The following is a 23,038-nucleotide window of genomic DNA, read 5'->3' as shown; positions in this document are numbered from 1 at the left end:
CTTTTTGAGATGGCACCTCACTACATAGCCAAGGCTGGCCTCGATCTTGTGGCAGTTTTGCCTCAGCCTCAGAAGCACTGGGATTATGAGTGGGTGCCACCATGCCTGGCTACATATTTAATACTGCAACTCACTTTTCTTTGTTCTGTCATCCTCAACACTCAAAATAACCTTAATCTGCTCTACTCTTATTAGCATTTAGCACTTTCTGTTTATTATTTATACTATTTATTTTCTATCCCATTTTGCTTAAATAAAATTATTCCAGGTCATGAATCTTTACCTGCTGTATTCACTGAGAAATCTTAAGCATCTAGAATAGTGTTGTCTTATTAAGTAAGGATGCAACATGTTTGTTCATTTAGTGAATGGATTTTTTGTTTTGTTTTCTTTGAGATAGGATCTTGCTATGTATTTCAGGCTAGCCTTGAATATACCATGTAGCCCAGGCTGGCTATTTTCCTGCCTCAGCCTCCTGAGTGCTGGAAGTGTGCCACCATGCCTGGCTGATGAATGTTTATTTTTAGTGTGTATATTCTTTACTCCATTAGAAGCTATTTGATTAAAATAGAAACACAATACTTACTAGACTGATAATTTTCAGCCTGTTTTTTAACCAGTATGCCTTGATTCTGATACATCCACCTAAAACAGTATTTCTCAACCTCAGTACTTGACATTTTAGACCAGATAATTCTTTGTTAGAAGAGCTGCACTAAGCATGGTCTGGTTGTTTAGAAGCATCCCTAGCCCTACTGACTAGAAACCAATAGTATATATATATACCCTTCTCCCAGTTACAGTAACCAAAGTTGATACTGTCAAATGTACCTTAAGGGGCAAAATATTCCCATTTGAGAGCCAGTGACCAAGAATACATGACTCAGCCCATCTGGTTGCTTCCTGTTTCACACAGTCTTGCCTTATACTACTACCTACAACATTCTTAATGATTTCATTTCCAACACTTTTTCCTTTAGTTCCCTGATTTACTCAAATGCAATGTGTGTTCTCTATCTATCTTAACCACTCATTCCCAACAAGGGAACTTAGACCCCGTATTCACCAAATACTACATACTGCTGAAATCTTGATTTCAAGCATCTCATACTTTACCTACTACTATTGTTTTTATAGCTCAATCAGCCCCACTGAACTTCAGTCACTTAACCTCACTTTTTATTTCAGTCTTACTCTGCTTATGATGTCTCCTTATATCTAGTTTGGACTCCATTGTCCATTACCACAATCACTTTTTGCAGAACTTTCCTTGCCTGCCGAAACTTAACCCTGGTTTCAACTTTCCTCATACTGTACTTGGTGATGACATGATTGTTGAAGGTGAAAGTACACATTTAACAACTCTTAATTTTTAACCAAAACTTAAGAATCACCCACTGCTTACAAGGCATCTACTTGAACGTGAGCTGAAAGAAATTGGATTCAAAAACTAAGTTTTCTAGTGACCTCCTATTTACAGCATAACTTCCCAAGTTATGAGATGCTCAAGGGTTCTAATAGGTCCAACCAAGGCTCTAACCCTATCATATACATAATTTTCTTCACCATGTCAGCTCAAAAAACTAAAAAGCACAACAAAATTTATTAGCTTACACAGCCACCTATTATTTAATTATAAATTCTACTAATTTGTGATTCCTTGAGACTCCATTATTAACCTTAAATCATCAAGTACCTTTAAAGGCTTTCTATATATTGTGCCTAGAGAATATATCATAGATTCCACTTCAAAACTGAAGAAAAGATTAGTTCGTTAGTTCATTATTTCACATCCTGAAACTTTAAGAAATAACAATTATGGAGACCAAGCTGTTGTCTGAATAAATCTCACTTCCAGTTTTTATGTGCACTAATATTGCCAATATACTATAAAATTTCAATACACACTACCAATATATTCAGATATTTAAAACATTCCAAAATGTAATTAATATGAAAATTATTGATATTTAATATTCATATGATCTGTAGAGAAAATATATTTAGTATTCTTTTTCACACTATTCAAAATACTGTCTCTATACTTTTAGTACATCTTAATTCTTTTATTTTTTTGTATTAAATTTTTATTGGTACATTGTAGGTATACAACACAATTACATTTCTCATTGGGAATTGTACCTTTATATAATGCATCTTGGTTCTTATTTTTTCCCCATTCCTAGCCCTCCCTTCACGCCCTCCACCCTTCCCTATTTACAAAGACTTTATTTCCATTTTTTCCATTTCTCATCATTTTTTCCTTTACCTTCTTTCCTTTCCCCTGCCCCTCCCACTACCCCTACCCCTTTGGACCTTTTCTTCCTATTTTACATCATCAATTATTCATTCTAATCATTGGAACATTTTAGGTATACAATATAATGACATTCATCATTGGAAATTTGCACCTTTACGTAGTCTCTCTTGGTTCTTATTTTTCACCCTTGCCCAGCCCTCCCTTCAACGCCTCCAGTCCTCCCTATTTACAAAGATTTTGTTCCTATTTTTCCATTTTCTCATATTAATCCCATTCCCTTCTATCCTTTCCCCTAGCCCTCCCACTTCCTTCCCCTTTGCCCCTTTTCTTCCTATTTCACATTACCTATTATACATTTCATCCTTATTTACACTTTCATTTTCTCACACCAGAGAAACTATTTGGTATTTACACATGTGTGTCCTATTTATTTCACTTAAGAGTATTGCCTCAATGTGCATCCACTTAGCTATAAATGTCTCTAATTTCTCATTTTTTATGGCTGAGTAGTACTCCATTTTAGAAAAAAAAACACATTTTCTTTATCCAGTCTCCAGTTGATGGGCATTTGGGCTGTTTCCAAGTTTTAGCTATTACAAACTGTGCTGCTATAAACATGGGTGCACATCTATCACTCTGGTATGATTCTTTTAATTCTTTGGGGAAGATCCCCAGCAGTGGAATAGCGGGGTCAAATGGGACTTCCAGTCCTAGTTCTTTGAGGTATCGCCATACTGATTTCCACAGTACTTGCACCAGTCTACACTCGCACCAGCAGTGGAGCAGGGTTCCTCTTTCCCCACAGCCCCGGCAGCATTTGTTATTGGTTGATTTCATGATAGCAGCCATTCTTTCTGGAGTGAAGTGGAATCTCAGCATTGTCTTCATTTGCATCTCTCAAATGACCAGTGATGTTGAACATTTTTTCATATGTTTATTTGCTATCTACTTCCTTGTCTGAGAAATGTCTGTTCATTTCCGATGCCCATTTTCAGATTGGGTCTTTAAATTTGGGAGGTCTGATCTTTTTAAGTTCTTTTTAGATTCGAGATAGTAGACCTTTGACGAAGAGCAGGTGAAGATTTTTTACCACATTGTGGGTTGTCTCTTCACACTGCTGGTGGTTTCTCTTGCTGTGCAGAAGCTTTTTAATAAGAAGAGATCCCACTTGCTGATTGTTTGTGCTAGTTCATGGGCAGCTGAGGTTTTGTTCATAAAATCTTTTCCTACACCGATGTCTTCAAGGGTTCTACCTAACCTCTGTTCCAACTGGTTCAGAGTTTCTATTTTAATATTTAGATCTTTAATCCATTTTGATTTTAGTTTAGTGCATGGTGAGAGATACAGGTCTAGTTTTAATCTTTGGCAAGTTGAAGCCCAATTTTTCCAGCACCATTTATTAAAGAGGCTATCTTTCCTCCAGTGAGGGTGTTTGGCTCCTTTGTCGGAGATGAGATGGCTGAGTGTGTCTGGCGTTGTTTCTGCATCTTCTAATCTGTTCCACTGGTCCTCAAGTCTGTTTCTTTGCCAGTACCATGCTGTTTTTATCACAGTAGCTTTGTAGTAGAGTTGCAGGTTGGGGATTGTGGTACCCCCTACCATGTCTCTGTTACCTAGAATTGCTTTTGCTATTCTGGGTCTCTTCTTGTTCCAAATGAATTTTTGAATTGTTTTCTCGTGGTCTAGGAAGTATGCTGCTGGGATCTCCATTGGAATTGCATTAAATCTATATAGCAGTTTTGGAAGTATGGCCATTTTCACTATATTAATCCTTCCTACCCAGGAGCAGGGGATGTCTGTCCATTTTCTGATATCATCTTCAATCTCTCTTTTCAGAGTGCCATAGTTTTCAAAGAAGAGGTCTTTGATTTCTTTTGTGAGGTTGATTCCTAGGTATTCCAGTTTTTTGGATGCTATTGTGAAAGGAATTATTTGCCCTATTTCTCTCTCAGTGAGTCTGTCATTCGTGTAGAGGAAAGCCATTGATTTTTGTGTGTTGACCTTGTAACCAGCTACTTGACTGAATTTGGTTATTAAGTCTAGAAGACTTTTGGTGGAGTTCTTGGGGTCTTCTATATAGAGTATCATGTCATCTCCAAATAATGACAATTTGACTTCTTCATTACCTATCTTTATTCCTTTTATTTCTTTCTCTTGTCTGATTGCCATGGCTAATGTTTCCAGAACTATATTGAAGAAGAGTGGTGATAGTGGACATCCTTGTCTTGTTCCTGATTTGAGTGTGAAGGATTTCAGTTTTTGACCATTTAGTATGATATTGGCTGTTGGTTTTTCATAGATGGCTTCTATCAGTTTGAGGTAGAGACCATCTATTCCAATTTTTTGTAGGGTTTTTATCATAAATGCATGTTGGATTTTGTCAAATGCTTTTTCTGTGTCTATGGAGATAATCATATGGTTTTTGTCCTTGGCTCTATTGATACAGTGTATTACATTAATTGATTTTCATATATTGAACCATCCCTGCATACCTGGGATGAATCCCACTTGATCAGGGTGTATGATCTTCTTGATGATCTTCTGCATTCTGTTTGCCATTATCTTATTAAGGATTTTTGCATCTATGTTCATTAGTGAGATTGGCCTATAGTTCTCTTTTTCAGTTGGGTCTTTCTCTGCTTTGGGGATCAAGGTGATGGTTGCTTCCAGGAATGAATTTGGGAGTATTGCTTCCCTTTCAATTTCACTGAAGAGTTTAAACAGTAGTGGCAGCAGTTCCTCTCTAAATGTCTTATAGAATTCAGCAGTGAAGCCATCGGGTCCCAGGTTTTTCTTAGTTGATAAGTTTTTAATTACATTTTCAATTTCATTGGTTGATATTGGGTTGTTCAGAACTTTTAAGTCTTCTTCGTTCAACTTTGGTAATTCATATGTATCTAGGAATCTGTCCATTTCTTCTGTGTTGTCCATCTTATTGGCATATAGGTTCTGGAAGTAGATATTGATGATCCTCTGGATTTCTGCTGGGTCTGTTGTAATTTCACCCTTTTCATTCCTAATTGCATGGATTTGGGCCTTTTCTTTCCTTTTTCTGACAAGGTTGGCTAAAGGTTAGTCAATTTTGTTGATTCTTTTGAAGAACCAACTCTTGGCTTCATTGATTTTTTTCTATCATTCTCTTAGTCTCCATTGCATTGATTTCTCCTCTCATCTTTATAATTTCTGCCCTTGTATGAGCTTTGGGGTTGTCCCGCTCTTCTTTTTCTAGAAGCTTGAGGTTCAGTATCAGGTTGTTTAATTGGGCTCGTTCTGTTTTCCTAATATGCGTATTCACTGCTATGAATTTCCCTGGTAAGACTGCTTTCATTGTGTCCCATAGATTCTGATATGTTGTATTGTCATTGCCATTTAATTGAAGGAACTGTCTGATTTCTTCTTTGATTTCTTCTGTGACCCATTGATTATTCAGAAGTGTGTTGTTCAATTTCCATGTGCCTATGAAATTTTTTGAGTTTCTTTTGCTATGGATCTCCAATTTCATCGTCTGATAATATACAGGGGATAACTTCAGTTCCTTTGCACTTACTTAAACATGTTCTATGTGTGAGTATGTGTTCTGTTTTGGAGAATGACCCATGTGCAGCTGAGAAGAATCTGTATTCTGATTTTGTGGGGTGGAACACTCTTTAAACATGTTAAGTTCATTTGTTCAAGGGTTCGATTGAGTTCTTGTATTTCATTACTTATTTTTAGTCTAGTTGATCTATCTATTTGTGACAGTGGGGTGTTGAGGTCTCCCACTACAATTGTATTAGTGCATATATGACTTTTCATGTCCATTAGTATTTGTTTTATATAGTTGGGTGCACTAGTGTTTGGTGCATAGATATTTATGATTGTCATCTCTTCCTGTTGGATTCTTCCCTTTACAAGGATGTAGTGTCCTTCTTCATCTCTCTTAATCAGTGTTGGTTTGAAATCTACTTGATCTGCCAAGAGGATAGCTACTCCTGCTTTTTTTCAGGTTCCTTTCGCATGCAGTATTGTTTTCCACCCATTAACTTTCAGTCTATGAGTTTCCTTTTGAATTAAGTGTGTTTCTTATATGCAGCATATTGTTGGATTTTGCTTCTTGACCCATTCTGCCAGTCTATTTCTTTTGATTGGTGAATTGAGACCATTAACGTTGATGGTTATAACTGAAATGTATTGACTTGTCATTGCCATGACTTTTTCTTTTTGTTGGGTTCTCCCCCTTTACATTTAATTTCTTGTCATGCCAGATGGGTTCATTCTGCTTTGCTTCCTGGGGTTATGATCCTCAATGTCTGTTCCTAGGATATTGTGTAAAATTCTTTGGAGTGCTGGTTTGGTATTCACGAAGTTCCTAAGGTGCTCCTTGTTATGAAAGTATCTTATTTCTCCATCCATTTTGAAAGATAGTTTTGCAGGGTACATCAATCTGGGTTGGAGGCTGTTTTCTTTTAGGGCTTGGAATATGTCACTCCAAGCTCTTCTTGCCTTGATGGTTTGTGTTGAGAAGTCTGCTGTGATTGTGATGGGCTTTCCTTTGTAGGTGATTTGTTTCTTTGACTGCCTGGAGAACTTTGTTCTTCTGTTGTGTTTCTAGAATCTTAACAATTATATGCCTATGTGTAGATTTTTTTTGATCAAGGCTATTTGGAGTCCTATATGCCTCACTTATCTGTATGTCAAGCTCTTTTCCCCTGCTTGGGAAGTTGCCTGCCATTATTTCTGTGAAGAGATTTTTTATGTCATCTCCACTCTCTCCTGTTTCTTCATTGAGCCCAATCAGTCTTATGTTATTCTTCTTTGCATCATCTAGCAGCTGCTGGATTGATTTCTCATGCTCCCTTATAATTTTGAAGCAATTTTTCTTTTCCTGGTCACTAATTGCAATCTTATCTTGTGTATCTGAAATTCTGTCCTCACATTGGCTCATTCTGCTGTGTAGACTTTCAATGGAGTTTTTCATGTCCTGGAAATCTATTTGCATCTGTTTTATGGATTTCCATTTGTTTCTTATGTTGGGATTCCATCATGTTCCTCAGCTCCTCTCTAGATTTATTAATCATGTCTTGCACTAGGGGCACCATTTCTCCTGTTAGCTGAGAAATTATTTCTGATTTCATTTTTTCCAGATCCCCTTTTGTTGCCAGTTCATTGGGTCCAGGTGGTTGAGTATCAGGGTGTTCCATCTCATTTCCCTTTGGGGTTGCTGTAGGTGATCTGGAAGTCTGGTTTTGAGACTTATTTATGTGTTTTCTCATTTTGACTGGGGCGGGGGGCTGTTAGCACCTGCACAGATTACCTCCTCTGAGCTGGGTGAGGTGGGACAGGGCCGGGAGCAACGGTAGGGCTGGTGACCCAAAAGCCCTTTCCTGTGGGCTGGGAGCAGCCAGAGGGATGGTGGCTGGGAAACTCCTTCCTCTGGACCAGGAGCAGTGAGATAGTGGCTCAGAAGCCCCTCCCTCTGGGCCGGGAGTGGTGGGAGGGATGGTGGCCCGGGAGCCCCTTCCTCTGGGCCAGGAGCAGTGGGACAGAAGGTGCCCCAAAAGCCCTTTCCTCTGGGCTGGCAGCAGGGGGAGGGATGGTGACTGGGAAGCCCCTTCCTCTGGACCAGGAGCAGTGGGACGATGGCTCAGAAGCCCCTACCTCTGGGCCGTGAACAATTGGACTCAGTACCTTGGTCTGGTGGTCTGGTGTCCTCTGCGTCTTTGTAGTGTGGAATCAGGTGGCTGCCTGTCTGCAGCGGGGTGATTGGGCGTGTTCTGTGCGACTCAGGACCTAGATAGGGCATGGGCAGACCTGCCTGTCTGCAGCAGGGTGATTTGGCGTTTTCCCCGGGACTCAGGACCTCGGTAGGGTGTGGACAGACCTGCCTGTCTGCAGTGGGCTGATTCGGTGTGTTCTGTGCAACTCAGGGCCTAGGTAGGGCATGGGCAGACCTGCCTGTCTGCAGCGGGGTGATTAGGCATCTTCCGCGCAACCTGTATCTTTTCTCTCCCTTCTTTTAGTGGTAGATATTGCTGGTATTCCAAATTCCTGAGTTTGATTCTTTTCTTCTGTGTGTTTTTGGGGGAGTACTAGGAATTGAACCCAGGACCTTTTCAATGAGCTACATGCCTAGTCTCACCCCTCCTTACTTATTGTTTTTTTGAGATAGGGTCTCACTATCTAGTTCAGATTTGATCTTGAACTTGTTATGCTGTCCAGGTGGGTCTCAAATTCACAGCGATCCTCCTGTCTCACCCTTCAGAATGCTGGGGTTATAGACGTGCACCACCATGCCTGTGTGGCTGTAATTCGAGTACATGCATTAAATAAGAATAAGCCTTGTATGAGATCTAGCAAGTCGTCTCCTGCTGCACTGAAGATGTACTGCAATGGGATCCCAGGGAAACTCTTGAATGTCACATAATCTGGTAGACTACACATGTCAGGCCACTGCTCCTCAGTTCGTGTGCCCAAAGTTTCAAATATTCTTGTAAGTTGATCAAGATCTGAGTCTCCTGGCAAAAAAGGAACCCAGAAGTAGCAAAATCTTCTCTGATCCAAGGATGCTGGCTGCTTGCATTATCCTGCACCTCTATCTCTTTCCTGTGTTGAATGCCATCTCTTGGATATGTCTTTCTCATTGTTTATTCTCATTTATAGCAAACCACATCTTTTAAGAAAGGAAGGCGAGGGCCGGGGGATTTAGCTCAGTGGTTCCAGCGCCTGCCTCACAAGCGCAAGGATCCATCTCAATTCTAATTAACCATTCTTCAATTACTTCAGTAGCCATATGCAGCTAGTGACTACTGTTTTGGAGTGCAGATGTAAATGATTTCTTAAATTCCCTTCCCAAACTACATGCAACATTTCAGTAGCACTTTTAAAGATGCATTGAAAATTATTCTCATTAGAAAGCTCTTAATAAATGTTAAGTGACTTATTTTGAAAGCCATTCATGTCCACATAAATACTTAAACGCTTTCATCCCAAACTTACTGGAATCAAAAAGACATGTTGCCAATTCCCATATTATAATAAAACTAGCACAGAAGTTTCTACTTCAAAAATAAATCCCCACCAAAATCTAATAGTCTTAATAGTGACTGTTCATCAGAATCATCTGTACTACTTTTAAACATAAGAATATCCAAGCCTTACTATCTTTTAGTATGTAAATTAACAAGGCTGATGTAGAACCATAGGTGATTCAAATTCACAGGCTGAATCACCACTGAACCAAAAACTCTTAAAAGTGTAGTCATAGGCCAGGGATTTAGCTCAGTGGTTTCACCGCAGTCTGCGCAAGAGCAAGGATTCAAGTTCAAGCCCCGGTAGCAAAAAAAAAAAAGCATAGTCATAAATCCCACTCCTGCATGCCCAGAATTTCATTGGGTAAAGTAAGCATCCTAGAGGTTACAAGTAGATATCAAAATGCAGAAAGCATATACAAAGGGTACCAATAAATGGAGGGAGAGTAGGGAAAGGGAATATAAAAAGAATTAAGATGTGTTATATGCATGTACCAATTCCCCATGATGAATAATCATCATGTACTGCAAACGTACTAATATATGTAAAAATAAAAATTTTAAAAATCATATATATTCCATATATATACTGTGTTCTTGGATTAGTAGATTTAGTCAGATGTCACTCAGAAGTAGTATGGTAACCAATCAAGAGTTAATACTAATTTGAGAGAAAAAATTTATCTTAATAAAAAGAAAAAGAGCACCAATCTTGTCAAAATGAAGTTCTTAGTGCCCATGCTTTTAAAGTTGTTCTAAATTAAGGAAAAGGATCACATAAACCTAAGCAGGGAGTTCCACACTTATTTACTGTCAGTTATTCTTAGAATAGATTTTATGCTTGCAATTTGAAGAGCATTTGACAACAAGTCTGTCAGAGTGGTGAGAAATACTTCAGGGATAAAATTTGGCTGACGTTCCTAATATATTTGTGGACTTCAAAATGTTTATGGCTCAAACCTTCTCAAGAAAACATAAAGGAATCCTCTTTTTCCATGCATTTTAAGGTCTTTCTAGTTGAACTTTTGTTATTTTATAAGCTTTGTTAATTATATTCAAAAATGCTTCTAAAGTAAACATTTCAATTTTGGCTGACATATCATTTAGTTGTTTGCTTTGCTGAAATGCCTTCAACTCCCCCTCACATACGAATTGGATGAAATTCCCAGACAAGCTTGAACAGGAGAGGATATGAGATGTAGAAAGTTGAGTAAAATCTAATATCCCAGTTTCTCTGAGGCTCCAGGGTTAAAACAAGCAACAACAACAAATCACCAGAACTAAAAATTAAAGAATTAGTTCAGGTTTTACAGTCATATGCCTTGTTTATTCTCTACATAGAATTATTTCTACATGAAAACTATTTTATATCAGCTGTTTTTCTCATCTGGATGTAACTCAAAAAGTAGTTCACTGAAGTTGCTTGTGCAAGTGATTCGAATTGCTTAGAATTAACCTCAGAATTTTACACTCATATATATGTGTGTGTACTCAGTGTGTACACAGGAAATAGTTTTAGCATGATTATGAATATCAGCAAATAGCACTCTTAAAAACTGCACTACCAGCTACCATGCAAATGCTCTTGATGGAACCTATGTTAACACCTGAAATACCCTTCTGAAAAAGTAAGGCTCACCTTGCTAATTACAAAGATCTAGACATTTCTAATTTTCAGAGCAATAATCTCACAATTTCTAGCTGTCATGGCATTTCTAGGCAAAAAGTCAAAAAGATAAAATCAGATAAAGTTGTATTCTTGGGCAAATCAAAATTGGAGTAGAATTACAGAAGAGGCTTTGTTTCAGGAACATTCATTTCTCTAAAATTATGTTTGTTATCAGAATAAGAAATTAAAAGGAAATAGTTTAATACTCAGGAAGTTTTCTCTCAATTATATTGCTATATCACTATAGACGGTCATTTCATTGCACTTTGAGGAAATGACAAAATAGAAAGTAGCAAAAGCAAGCAGTTCATATTGGGAAAGATTCATAAAACAATGCTAATAAAACTTAATTTATCCGTGCTTCCACTTCAAACTTCGAACAATATGTTACCTTACAAAATCTGTATTGCTTTAGCACTAGGAAAAATGTGAAAAACAAAAACAAAGCTTTTTTATATATAATAAAGTTAATAAAGATGGTAATAACAATTTATGTCATTGTTCAGAAATGGCTACTCAAGAGCACTGGCCCATATCATCACTGCATGTAGATACCAAATAAGGCCTAATGCATGAGAAACCTTTCTTTATATAAAGGTCCAGTAGCTGACAAGGCACAGGGAACATAAATAGGAAAAAGAAGTGGGAAAGTTCATTTCAAATATGAAATCAGGTCCTCTACCAATAGATCTTAACTTAGACCAGTATATCTTTCAACCCCTCCCCGATCTAAAAGTACAGTAATGTCTCAGAGCCTGACTACTTTGCTTCTACACTACAGTCTACATTTTGAAAACTTGTGTTTCTCATGATTAAAGGAGGATTGTTGTTTTTGTTTTTTGGGTTTTTTTGGTACTGGGGATTGAACTCGGCTCCTTGTGCTTGCGCAGCAGGCGGCGAAACCACTGAGCTAAATCCCCAGCCCAAGGAGGATTGTTTTAAGCCTAAGTCCCTGACTATAGAAAAACAAATTATAGACCTGGTTCTAACCACTAGTAACTGGCTCTATACCCTTTAATGAATTACTTCAATAAAGATGAGAGTTTGAACCTCCTTAAGCACTTCAAACAGGAAGTCGATGAAATCCAGCAAAGCTTACAGACCAAATCAGATGGACATGTAACACATTTACAAAGTTGTTGTCTTTGTACTCACATTCGAATTTTTATTACAGCCAAAGCATATGAAAATGGTGTGTATCATAATCTGCTGCTCTGCTTTTTAATCAACTGTTTTATCTTACATTGTGCAAATAATGGGAAGAAATCCCAGATGACATACGGAAAAAGTTATCTGTTAAACAAGATTTAAAATAACTATGATCCTCTAAAAAGCCCAACATTCTTAAATATATCCACTATCTGGCAACTGAGCCCCCACTTTCATCATGCAGTAATCATTAGAGTATCTACTATATGCCATGTAATATATTAGACACTTGGTCTGTACACACAGTGAGACAATTACTGACTTTAAGCAGTTATCTACTAGTAGGCCAAGGGAGGAATAATGGCATGTAACAAATAAATTCAGCATTACAAAAAAATACCTTCCAGGGAGTCTAATAGTCCAAATGAAGTTTTCAACCTCAAGTGCAATTTTTTGATCAATCTTCTTACTTTATATATTTTGAGCCTTAAACCATGAGACTATACCTTTTAGTTAAGATTGAAAAGATAAGGAATATTGAATAAGAGGAAGATAAGAATTAAAATACCAAATTACTTTGCATACATTCCAAATCCCAAAGCAGAATTCCCGTTCTCTGCAGTTTTCTACCTTATTCTCCTGTAGTAAAATCCACAATTCCCTACATTTTCCTCCCTTTCAACCCCACTATAATAACAGCCAATATTTGTCTTGAATTTACAGCTCATAAAATACTTTCATAATAATTTACAAATCATTTGCTTCTCCCTCAAACATTATCTTTACAATAAGAAAATTGAGGCTCCAATTATAAATAATTTCAACAAAATTAAACAATTAACAATCAGACCACAGCAACATATGTGCACCTATGTATATAGTGGCACAGTCTGTAATAGCTAAATCTTGGAAACAGCCCAAATGCCCATCAACTGGAGACTGGATAAAGAAGATGCAGTTTGTTTGTTTTTTTACAAAATGGAGTAGTACTCAGCCATAAAGATTGAGAAACTAGAGATATTTATTGCTAAATGGATGCACCTTGAGGCCATACTCTTAAGTGAAATAAATAGGACACATGTGTAAATACTGAATTGTTTCTCTGGTGTGAGAATCTGAAAGTGTAAATCAGGACCAAAATGTAAAATAGACTGTGAAATAGGAATAAAAGATTTAAAGGAGAAGGGAAAGTAGGGAGGGGGAGGGGGAAAGGAAAGAAGGGAAATAAAAAATGAGAAAAGAAGGAAAAATTGAAACAAAGCTTTTGTAAATAGGGGTGGACTGCTGGAAGGGAGGAAAGGGGAATGGGAAAAACAAGAACCAAGATATATCATGTACAGGTACAAATTCCCAATGATGAACGTGATCGTAATGTATACCTAAAATATACCAAAAAACTTAAAAATTCAATTTAAAAAAAAATAATTGGAAGAGTTAGAGCTGTTAGCTCATTATAGATTACCAGACTCCTGTTCTACTGTTCTGAGTTCTACTGAGTATTTCTACCTTCTCTCCTTCCCTTTTCTACCTTCTATCTCTATTATTATAGTGGCCTTATTACTGGTCTCCCTCCAGTAGAAAAGTATAACGTTCAGGCCCTTTTACATAGTATATCTTGTTCCTATAATAATGGGTCTTAATCATCTGGTAAAACAGACACTTTGAGTCACTCAAAGGTACACAAATACATATGCAAAAAAAGTATATAATTTCATGGTCATTAAATGTGTTATGCCCTGAGGTGTATCCTATACATCTCCAAATAGCTTATCTCCGAAAACTCCTTTTTGATCAGATTTCAATGCTTAGAAACTTTGAGTGGTTCCCATTGCCTGGTGAATCAAACAAAAATTCACAACTCTGTCACTCCAGGCCTTCCCTATTTCTCCCTACTAAGTCAACTATACAAACCCCAGATCTGATAACCTAGCTAATAATACTAATGCTACACTCTGCTGTACTTCAAGATGGTACATGCCTTCTCTTCACCATGCTCTAACTATTGGCTATACCAACCTCTACTTCTACGTGCATCCAGGCTCTCTCTGCCCATAGACTCCAAAACAGCATATTTCCTCCCTCATATAGTTCATATAGTGGCAAAAATATAGCCACAAAAAACTTTCTTACATCAAAGCAAAACTATCTCCCTCTGTTATCTGTGGTATTTGAAATAACCACCAAAAAACCTAATCTGAGTTCACACCGTATCCCCTTTCTGTTTAATGGTCCTTCATATTTTTTAAGTCATGGCACTCAGAACTAACCACAATTCTTTCTGATAGAAACAGTGCTTTTTTCATCAACAATAGCTCAAGCACAATGAACAAAATAGCAAGGCTTTTCACTGCTTTGGACACTGTGCTGTCAGTGCTATCCAAGACTGAATTAATGTTGTGGGCAACCGAATTACATTGCTGACACATAGTAAAGTTGCAGGACACTAAATCCTATGAGTCTTTTTTACTTGTATTTATGCCAAATTTCCCGGAATTTTGGGCAGCATTTTACTTCATCCTTATTCCATATTACTTATTAGAATCAGCTCATCAAGATCTTTTGGCATCACGATCCTGTCTTCAAATATATTATACATTACTAGTCTCTCCCAATCTTCTGACATCCAAAACTATCATTAACTTACCACTGGAGTCTTTTTTTCAGCTTAGCAATTTATATGGTGAATAAGATAAGGATACATGTCTGTCAGCTCCATTATATTCTTCCTCATTCTTCAGATATCCAGATCATATTCTATTCTATCGGTTAAGTACATAATTCTTAACCTTTGTAGCACATAAAAAATCACCTGAGATTGGTGATAAAAATGCAGACTTCCAAGTCTCAGTGCCAGAGATTTAGTAGATATGAATAGGCCCCAGGAACATGAGTTTTTAACAAGCTAACTAAATCTAATATTGTAGTAAAAATAAACACACTTTAAAGATGGTGCCCTAAACTCTTTTTGGTCATGTCAGCAACGTCAATGTGTCCCTCCTCTGGAGTCACAGTTATTCCGTAAACTCTGACAGCAAGGATCTTACCTGTCTTGTTTTCTACTATATCACTAGTGCATAGCGTATGCCTGAGAATATCAGGGGCTAAAAAAACTAAATTAATGAGTGAATATAACCTTGAGTGTATTTGCCACTCATGTAACACAGGAATACATTAAATATATTGATATTTAGGTGAATTCTCAAATTCAGTTATATTCTAAAAATGGCAAACATTATATAAAATGTAATTTGTATCCTCCAGAGCACTTTGAACATAGAAAATTCCTGCACAGATAGTAGTTGAAACAGATAAGTAGGAGAGGAATAGACATCCTAGAAACAAGGATATATAAGAATTTGTTATATGACATAATTAACATAAACCAATGGGTAATGAAGAGTATAAAATTAGGTCCCTTCCTCACACCATGTGCCATATGTAAAAATAAACTATAAACATTTAAAATGTATAAAAAGCAAAACTGTACTTATAAAAGAAAGTAAGAATGTATCTTTCATGTATGGGGTAAGGGAAAGATTTTTTAAAATAAGATATGAAAAGCTTTTATAAACTTTAAAGAGAAAAAATACATTTAAACATTAAAATATTTTCATAATAAAAAACTATATATTCTTTTTATACTTTTTATTGTGACAGTTTTCCAAAATAAAATGAAAATAGTATAATAAAACTATTTGTACTTACTACTTTGCTTCAGTAATTATCAGTATTTTTCACTGTGATGGTATACATTTTTGAAAATAAATACCAAAATTAATGCTGAGGAAATGGCCATTAAAGAACAAAAGGTCAAAAGAGCCTTGGGCAAAGGAAAAAGGTGTGCCTGCCTTGACTCTGCTACTCTGCTATGCTGATCATCTGGCAAGACTCAGAATAGACTGATAAAATGTTTGGGACAAGAGGAAATAATCACCTCTAAATTACATGAAAACCCAAAATAAAATAGCTGCAAGCTGACTTTCTACAAGGTGGAAATGGAGAAATCTAAGAGACACAAAGCACCGAGCAGACAGAAGCATCAAAAACACTAAAACCACACTCAGCATTCACACCTGATATAACCTGAGGTCACTTTCACCTTGACAGGGATATGATTCCACCTCAGGTAAGCTCTTGAAGGAAGTACCAATGTCTCTGTCTCCCCTCTAAAAAACTCTTTTCTTCTCCCTAGACCCAGAGTTTCATTTAACACCAGGATAATGAGTAGCTTCCTGAAGGTTCTTTGTTCTTTATGCTGCCTTCATTTCCACAGGGCTGCTGACACAGGGGAGCCTTCTAGCCTGGCTCTGACACCCCAAGTGCTGTTGAGCAGGAAGGACTGGAACAACTGGTAAGGCAGAGCCAAATCAAGTCACTGGGAAAAGTGGACACATACCTCTTGAAACAGTGCGCTGCAGTCAGGACCCAGCAGCTGCTCAGGAGCGTTGCCCCACAAAGGAGCCTGCCATCTCCGTGGGATGACTTCAGCCGGAGGGAAACCTGCCAAGGCCAACCACCCCTGAGAAGAAAGTGAGCCACACATCCATTAAAGGAAAAAGCAAAGAAAAGCACCAGTTAAACCAAAGGTTTTAATGACTTTAGTGTCCTCTAGGGGTTAGGGGAAGGAACTCAGAAGGGACTCTAGGATGTAAGATCCCTTCCTGCTTGGAGAATGAGCCCCAAAACTGAGATAACACGTGTCACAGACTCTGAACATGTGCTTCCAGGCATTTGCACACCTCCCACCTACCTGCCACTACTCCTCAAAAAAAACTGAGTCTCCTTTATATTTCATGATGGAATGTAATTTCTCTCCTCCCTCTACCTCACATAAGTAGCCTGAACAAGTAGATAATAAAGTGATGGTTTCCTATAAGCAAATTAAGCAAATATACAATATTAAAATGAACCAAACCAGAAACAAATACATTCTAAATTAAGTAAATCTTTACAATTACACAATTTTCAGGTTTCCTGTTGAGTTGTTTTATTTCCTGCCATATCACTTGAGCAACACATCTGTCTCATGAGATAATGATGTAGGAACACAGTCTACATAAATTGAAGGTAAGTCAAAGGACAATGAAGTTATCAGTGTAATCAGTACTTAATTCAGAAAAGAAAATGAATCAAATTCCTTGTATAATAATAGAAAAATCTCAAGTTTGTAACACTGTATGTATATTAATTATTCTATAACATGGAAAATCTTCAAAGAACTTTTTACCTTAAAGAATTTTTCCCACCAATGATCCGCTTCTGCCGACGGTGCAATAATCTCAAACCACAAACAGATGAGAGGGACTCTGAAGCAGAAATGGGTCATTCATTCACCAATCATATTCCTGACAGATGAGTAAAAACACAACTGACACATTGCCTTAGTGCTTCCTTTTCTATTTATTGGAAAAGTGTCTTTTCTCTGCAAATCATGAAAAATTTTTCTTAAAAATAAATTTGCTTTAACCAAATTACAATAATATGCAAGGAAACAAGAAAATTTATAAAGTTTCCCATCATTCCACTCTGAAAGGTTTTATGTGGGTAACTATACCTTCTTTTGCTGCTTAGAAAGGTTTTTTGGAAGTTTAGGGACATTAAAAAAAAAAACTGCAAAGGCAGTAATGGCCCAAATTACTTTCTACATAGAACACTGTACTAAGCTATGTATAAATATGTAGCTCAGAGGAATAAGGCACACTCCCAAATAGAATTCTGAATATATGTACAGTCATATTAACAAATGGCCGGGGATTTAGCTCAGTGGTGTCACACCTGCCTTGCAAGCACAAGATCCCAAGTTTGATCCCTGGTACCAGAAAAAAAAAAAAAATTAACAAATGGAAAGGGCTTGATACAACAGGCTAAGTGGTAAACTGCACTTAAGGGTACCTAGCCAAGTGTCCCAAGATAACAGACTTCTGTCAAGAATATACAAACATGATCTGGGGATGTAGTTCATTGGTAGAGTGTTGGCTGAGCATGTATAAGATCTTGGAATCAATTCCCATTACCTCAGAGAAAAAAGAGTTTGTAAATGAGAAGAGTCAAATTAAAAACGTGATAAGGTAAGCACTGGGGATGTAGCTTAGTGGTAGAACATTTGTCTAGCATGTGTGAGGCCCTGGGTTCAATCCCTCATATCAGAGGAAAAAATATGAAAAGGTAATGCACAAAACAAGGGCAAATATAACAAGACATGACTAATTTATAAAATAATTTTATAAAATAGAATTTACCTAGGGGTGCTTTGTTTCCTTGCTAAGTATGCATATATAAAGTATGCATAGATAGTGTACTGTTCTATCTGTGTAAGATCAGAGGGGTGGGGATTGTGCCAAGAACATGAAGACCTAACCAGCACTAATGGTCTCTCACAATAGCCAGGTAGAGAGGGAGTACAATAGGGAATCATCAGTAGTTATTTCTTGATAGTGAAAGAGTTCAACAATGTGTATCAAGATTATTAATTTGCCAAATGATCTCAGAGTAATGCTGTCAAAACTTTAACCTTCACCTCTTAAGATATGAGCCTCCTAGATGACACTGCAAATTTTAAAATATTAGCAAAACATAAATTTCCAATAATGCTACAAATCTGGTTTATGTATATGAGCCAAGAAAAGAAATGATGTAACACTGAGCAAGCAAAACATAAAGTTTACCTCATTCTAGGACAAAGCACCTGATTGCAAGAAAGGAAAATCTATTTAAACATTTTTCTGTTTTAATAAAATTAAGAAGCAGTATCAAGTTCATTTATAAAAGGAACTCATTAGATGACCAATAACCAATATTTTGAGTTTAATCATCTTAAAGAAATTGCCAGATCCTAAACTTCAACACAAAACCAACTGGTTAATACACCAAATTCTTTTAACCTAGCTAGTCTAAGATGAAATCTTTTTATTGTGGTATGAAAGCATTGCCTACCATGGAAAAAGATTAAAAAATAAGGTACAATAACTATGAAAGTTTAAAAACAAATGTATAAGTCATGAAACAAATCTATGTTATGTCATATTTTAGGACAGTTTTACATGGTATCATAAAACATTTGCAATTATTGAATGTTTATGTTTCTCAACTGTTTAAGAATTTGACATAATCCAAAGAATTAGTTATATTTAATTTTTAAGTATAATTTAAATTATTCAAGGGAATTTAAAAAATTAAATTGTAATCAGCATTTAGGGAAAACGGGTTTACAAAGTGTTCTTTTCACACGTAGAAGCCCCTTAGATATGAAGAATCATATTAACAACAATTCACTTATTGCATTTTTACCAGATAGTAATATGTATTAAAAGAGAAAGAATGCTTAAGTGCATCAAAACTATGAACTTAGGGATCAAGAGGTGATTATTTTTTTCATAAAATATAACCACAGATTTCTCCAAAATGGCTAATTCTCCCACTCATTCATTTCAAGAAGTATTTATGTCATAAAAATTGAATGTACCCAGAGCTTTCAAGAACTGTAAGTAGGAAACCCGTTTACCGTACTCTGCAAATTTTGCACTATATTCTCATTTTCTTTATTTTTTAATTTTGGAGAATAAATTCTACAAAAGATATTTTTTCTTAAAATTCATTTAAAGTTATTCTTGTTTAAATATTAGCAAAAGTGAAGTGTCTTTTTTTTTTGGTACCGGGGATCGAACTCGGGTCCTTGCGCTTGCGCAGCAGGCGGCGAAACCACTGGACTTAAGTCCCCAGCCCTGAAGTGTCTTTTTTTAATCATCTGTGTATTTTCATTTTTTCCCTTTTATGAAATAGGTGTCAATTCTGAATCTTCAAGGATAACCACACACCTGACAGCTTTATTATAGCCAAGGAAAGAAAGATACAGAAATGGCTAAGAATGCAAAAAGGGGTGGATCTTAGAGATGATAAGTTGAGCTCTTGAATCCCCTCCTGCTCTTGAACTCTGTTCTGCCTGTAAGCCTCATATAGGCACATTTGCCAAGAACACCTGGCTCTAAATAGCACAAAGAACAAGGAACTGTATACATTCTCATACAGAGTTTTCTTGCCAAAGTACTACTTGTAATGATGGAGGGATTAGTATTCTCTGATTTGTTTAATGCCTACAAAAGTGACTTACCTTTATTACTGTTACCTGATGCTTTCTTGCCAAAATAATCACAGATAACTCCTGCGTCTTCACTGTGACGACAGTTGTGACTTCCAATATCTTGCTTTATACAGTCAGCTAAAGACCTCTCATTTCCTGTACACTCCACATTGTCCATGTGGATGGGTCCTTTCCCTTCCCCAAAATAAGCCATGGTTCTTGCTTTGGCAGGACCCCTGGGTGTGGAGAATCAATCAATCATACAGCTGTATAAATCACAACAGATGCTTAAATTCAACTTTATTTTTTAATTTTACATGTAAAAATTAGCATATACATGTACTAAAAATCCTTTATTTCATGACTGTCAAAAATTAAATCAAAAGGTAATAACTATAGCTTCTTCACTGTCACACCCTACAGATATTTAATGGAATAAGTTGCCTCTAACATACCTTCTGCTTAGAAAGTCACACTTACCGGCATGTCAGAAAACGATAGTCTTTAATCAACAGGGGGAAAAAAATCACCCTCAGATTTTCTACCCTTTTAAAGGGTATAACAACCTCTTTAAATTGATGTAATGTTGCCAGTAACATTATGAGATTAAATAATTAGCAGACTGGAACATAGGAACTAAAAATTTTTTTTGCCTCCTTGAGAAGTAAAAATTATGGTTCTTGAAAAAGAAAGAGGAACACAAACATGAAGCTGAGCATCATGAATAGAAGCCAGACTTTTGATATTTTTCACATTTGTTTGTTTGTTTGTTTGCTTGTTTGAGGCAAGGTGTCACTATGTAATACAGGCTGGCCACGAACTTGCTATATAGATTAAGCTGGCCTTGAATTCACAATCCTTCTGTTTCAGCCTCTTGAGTGCTGGGATCACAGATGTGTACCACCATGCCCAGCCATCTATTTGCTTTAATAACACATTTCAAAATATGCAGATGCAAACTTTTTTAAATGAAATAACATATTTTAAACACACCATATTTAAAACTCAATCCCTAATAAATTAATGAACATGGTTATGAAAGGCAAAAGCTTTAAAGTTTAAATTACAGGAAAATTACCTACAAAATTTCAAGTCAGGAAAAAAAAAAAATATATATATATATATATTGTTTTTTTTTTTTAAATATATTGGACCTTGTGCTTGCCAGGCGGGCACAGTGCCACTGAGCTAAATCCCTGGCCTAGGAAAAATATATTAATATATTAAAACAGAAAGAGTAAACCATAAAAAACCAAAAAGATTGGTAAATTCAACAAAAAATGATAAATATCACTTTACTAGAAAACTATCCTGAGGAAAGTGAGAAGATGAATTAAAAGGCTAATATTAGTAATTTATACTTACAAATATATTTGTTGGTGACTATATTTTTAAATAGAGAAAAACAAAAAACTCTCAGAAATAATTTAAGAAAAAATTTTAAAGCCCAAGAAAAACAGGGAAGATAAATTTCAAAAGAGTAAAAGGCATTTTACTCAACAGGAAACACTAGTGGCTAATACACAAATGAAAACAGTTCAATCTCTTAGTTATTAAGGATAAGTAATAAAATACAGTAGCTGCCCACCAGATGAGCAATGAGATTAATGAAAAAAAAACATTATTGCTAGTGAGTGTGTAAATCACTGTAGCCACATGGGAAAGCAATCTTGCATCTTGATAAAATTGATGGTGCAAATAGCCTACTCCTGATTATTATATTCCCTAAAAAAAATCTATTACAAAAGTATAACAGCATAAAGGTATAAGAATGTTCATAGAAGTCTTAAATTTTAATAGCAAACTAGAAATTATATTGCTATGGTTTGGTGTCTCTCTCTCTCTCTAAACTCATATTGAAGTTTAATTCCCAGTGTAAGGCATTAAGGTAAGGCCTAGTGGGTCTTCTGACATGATTGGATCATGAGATCTCTACCCTTATCTATTCATGGACTAATAAATTAATGGTTTTCTCAGGAATGAATCTGTGCTAGTAGCCAGACTAACTCTATCTCTTGTATGCACCCCTCTCTCTTTTGATGTCCTGCACCACCCTGGACCTCTGCAGAGTCCTCACTGGCCAGAAAGCTCTGATTAGATTAGCACCTCTACCTTCTGGCCTCCAGAACTGTGAACTCAACAGCTTTTTATTTCTATAAATTATCCAGTCTGTGGTATTCAGTTACAGCAACAGAAAACAGACCAAGAAAGGTATATAAATGGCCCACCATCAATACAGTAAATGAATAACATGGATATTCATTCAATTTAATACTACAGAGAAAAATGAATATGAGTTAATTACAACTACTTGCATATACAGCAATACTGAAAAAAATGTCCATAACTGAAGAATATAAAGTATAGCTGCCTACTTTCAAAATGAGATTTTAAAACAGAAAAAACTATTGTTTAAAGCTATAACTTGCTCTAAGTTATGAATATTGTAATGCAATGACACAAAATTCAAGGTGGTTTTTATTTGGCAATGGTAGAGTAAGGAATAAGTAGGGTGGGATTGGCATATGAAGAGTTTAAAGGAAGCATCTGATTTTCAAGCTCAGCCATAGGGACAGAATTGCCTTCTATGGTCCTGCAGACTGTGTGGACATGTCTGTATTTATGCAAGTAGAAAATTTAGCACACAATTTTAAGGAGAAAAGTAATTATGTATACTTCCTATAGGTCAAGAAGTATATTTTTTCATGCATTTTTAAATGGATATCAGAAAGGATTACATCACTATATATTCCACTGGAGATAAAAGAATGATATCTTTTATTTTATATGCCATATATAAATGTCATAAATGAAATTCTTTTCAGGTATTTAAATTTAAGATACAAATTAGATATACTGAATTTTAGATTTCTGCT

At 36.3% G+C, this 23,038-nt stretch overlaps 1 protein-coding gene across 1 annotated transcript in view; it reads right to left on the bottom strand.

Annotated features, from left to right (window-relative positions):
• Prss12 (serine protease 12) overlaps positions 1-23,038 on the bottom strand; it is an 88,349-nt gene that overhangs the window by 4,752 nt on the left and 60,559 nt on the right. The window contains exons 7-9 of the mRNA XM_013067546.3: positions 20,193-20,398; positions 17,313-17,391; positions 16,482-16,604 (exon numbers count right to left, since the gene is read on the bottom strand). Of these exons, the coding sequence (XP_012923000.2) occupies positions 16,482-16,604; positions 17,313-17,391; positions 20,193-20,398 (408 nt within the window). The remainder of the gene's footprint in view (positions 1-16,481; positions 16,605-17,312; positions 17,392-20,192; positions 20,399-23,038) is intronic.

The sequence above is a fragment of the Heterocephalus glaber genome, unplaced genomic scaffold (genome assembly GCF_053883595.1).
Source record: "Heterocephalus glaber isolate CG9 unplaced genomic scaffold, H.glaber_assembly_v1.0 deba00001690, whole genome shotgun sequence".
Classification (NCBI taxonomy): Eukaryota; Metazoa; Chordata; class Mammalia; order Rodentia; family Bathyergidae; genus Heterocephalus; species Heterocephalus glaber.
Note: the sequence above shows the minus strand (reverse complement) of the source record. Positions and strands in the feature narration are given on the sequence as shown.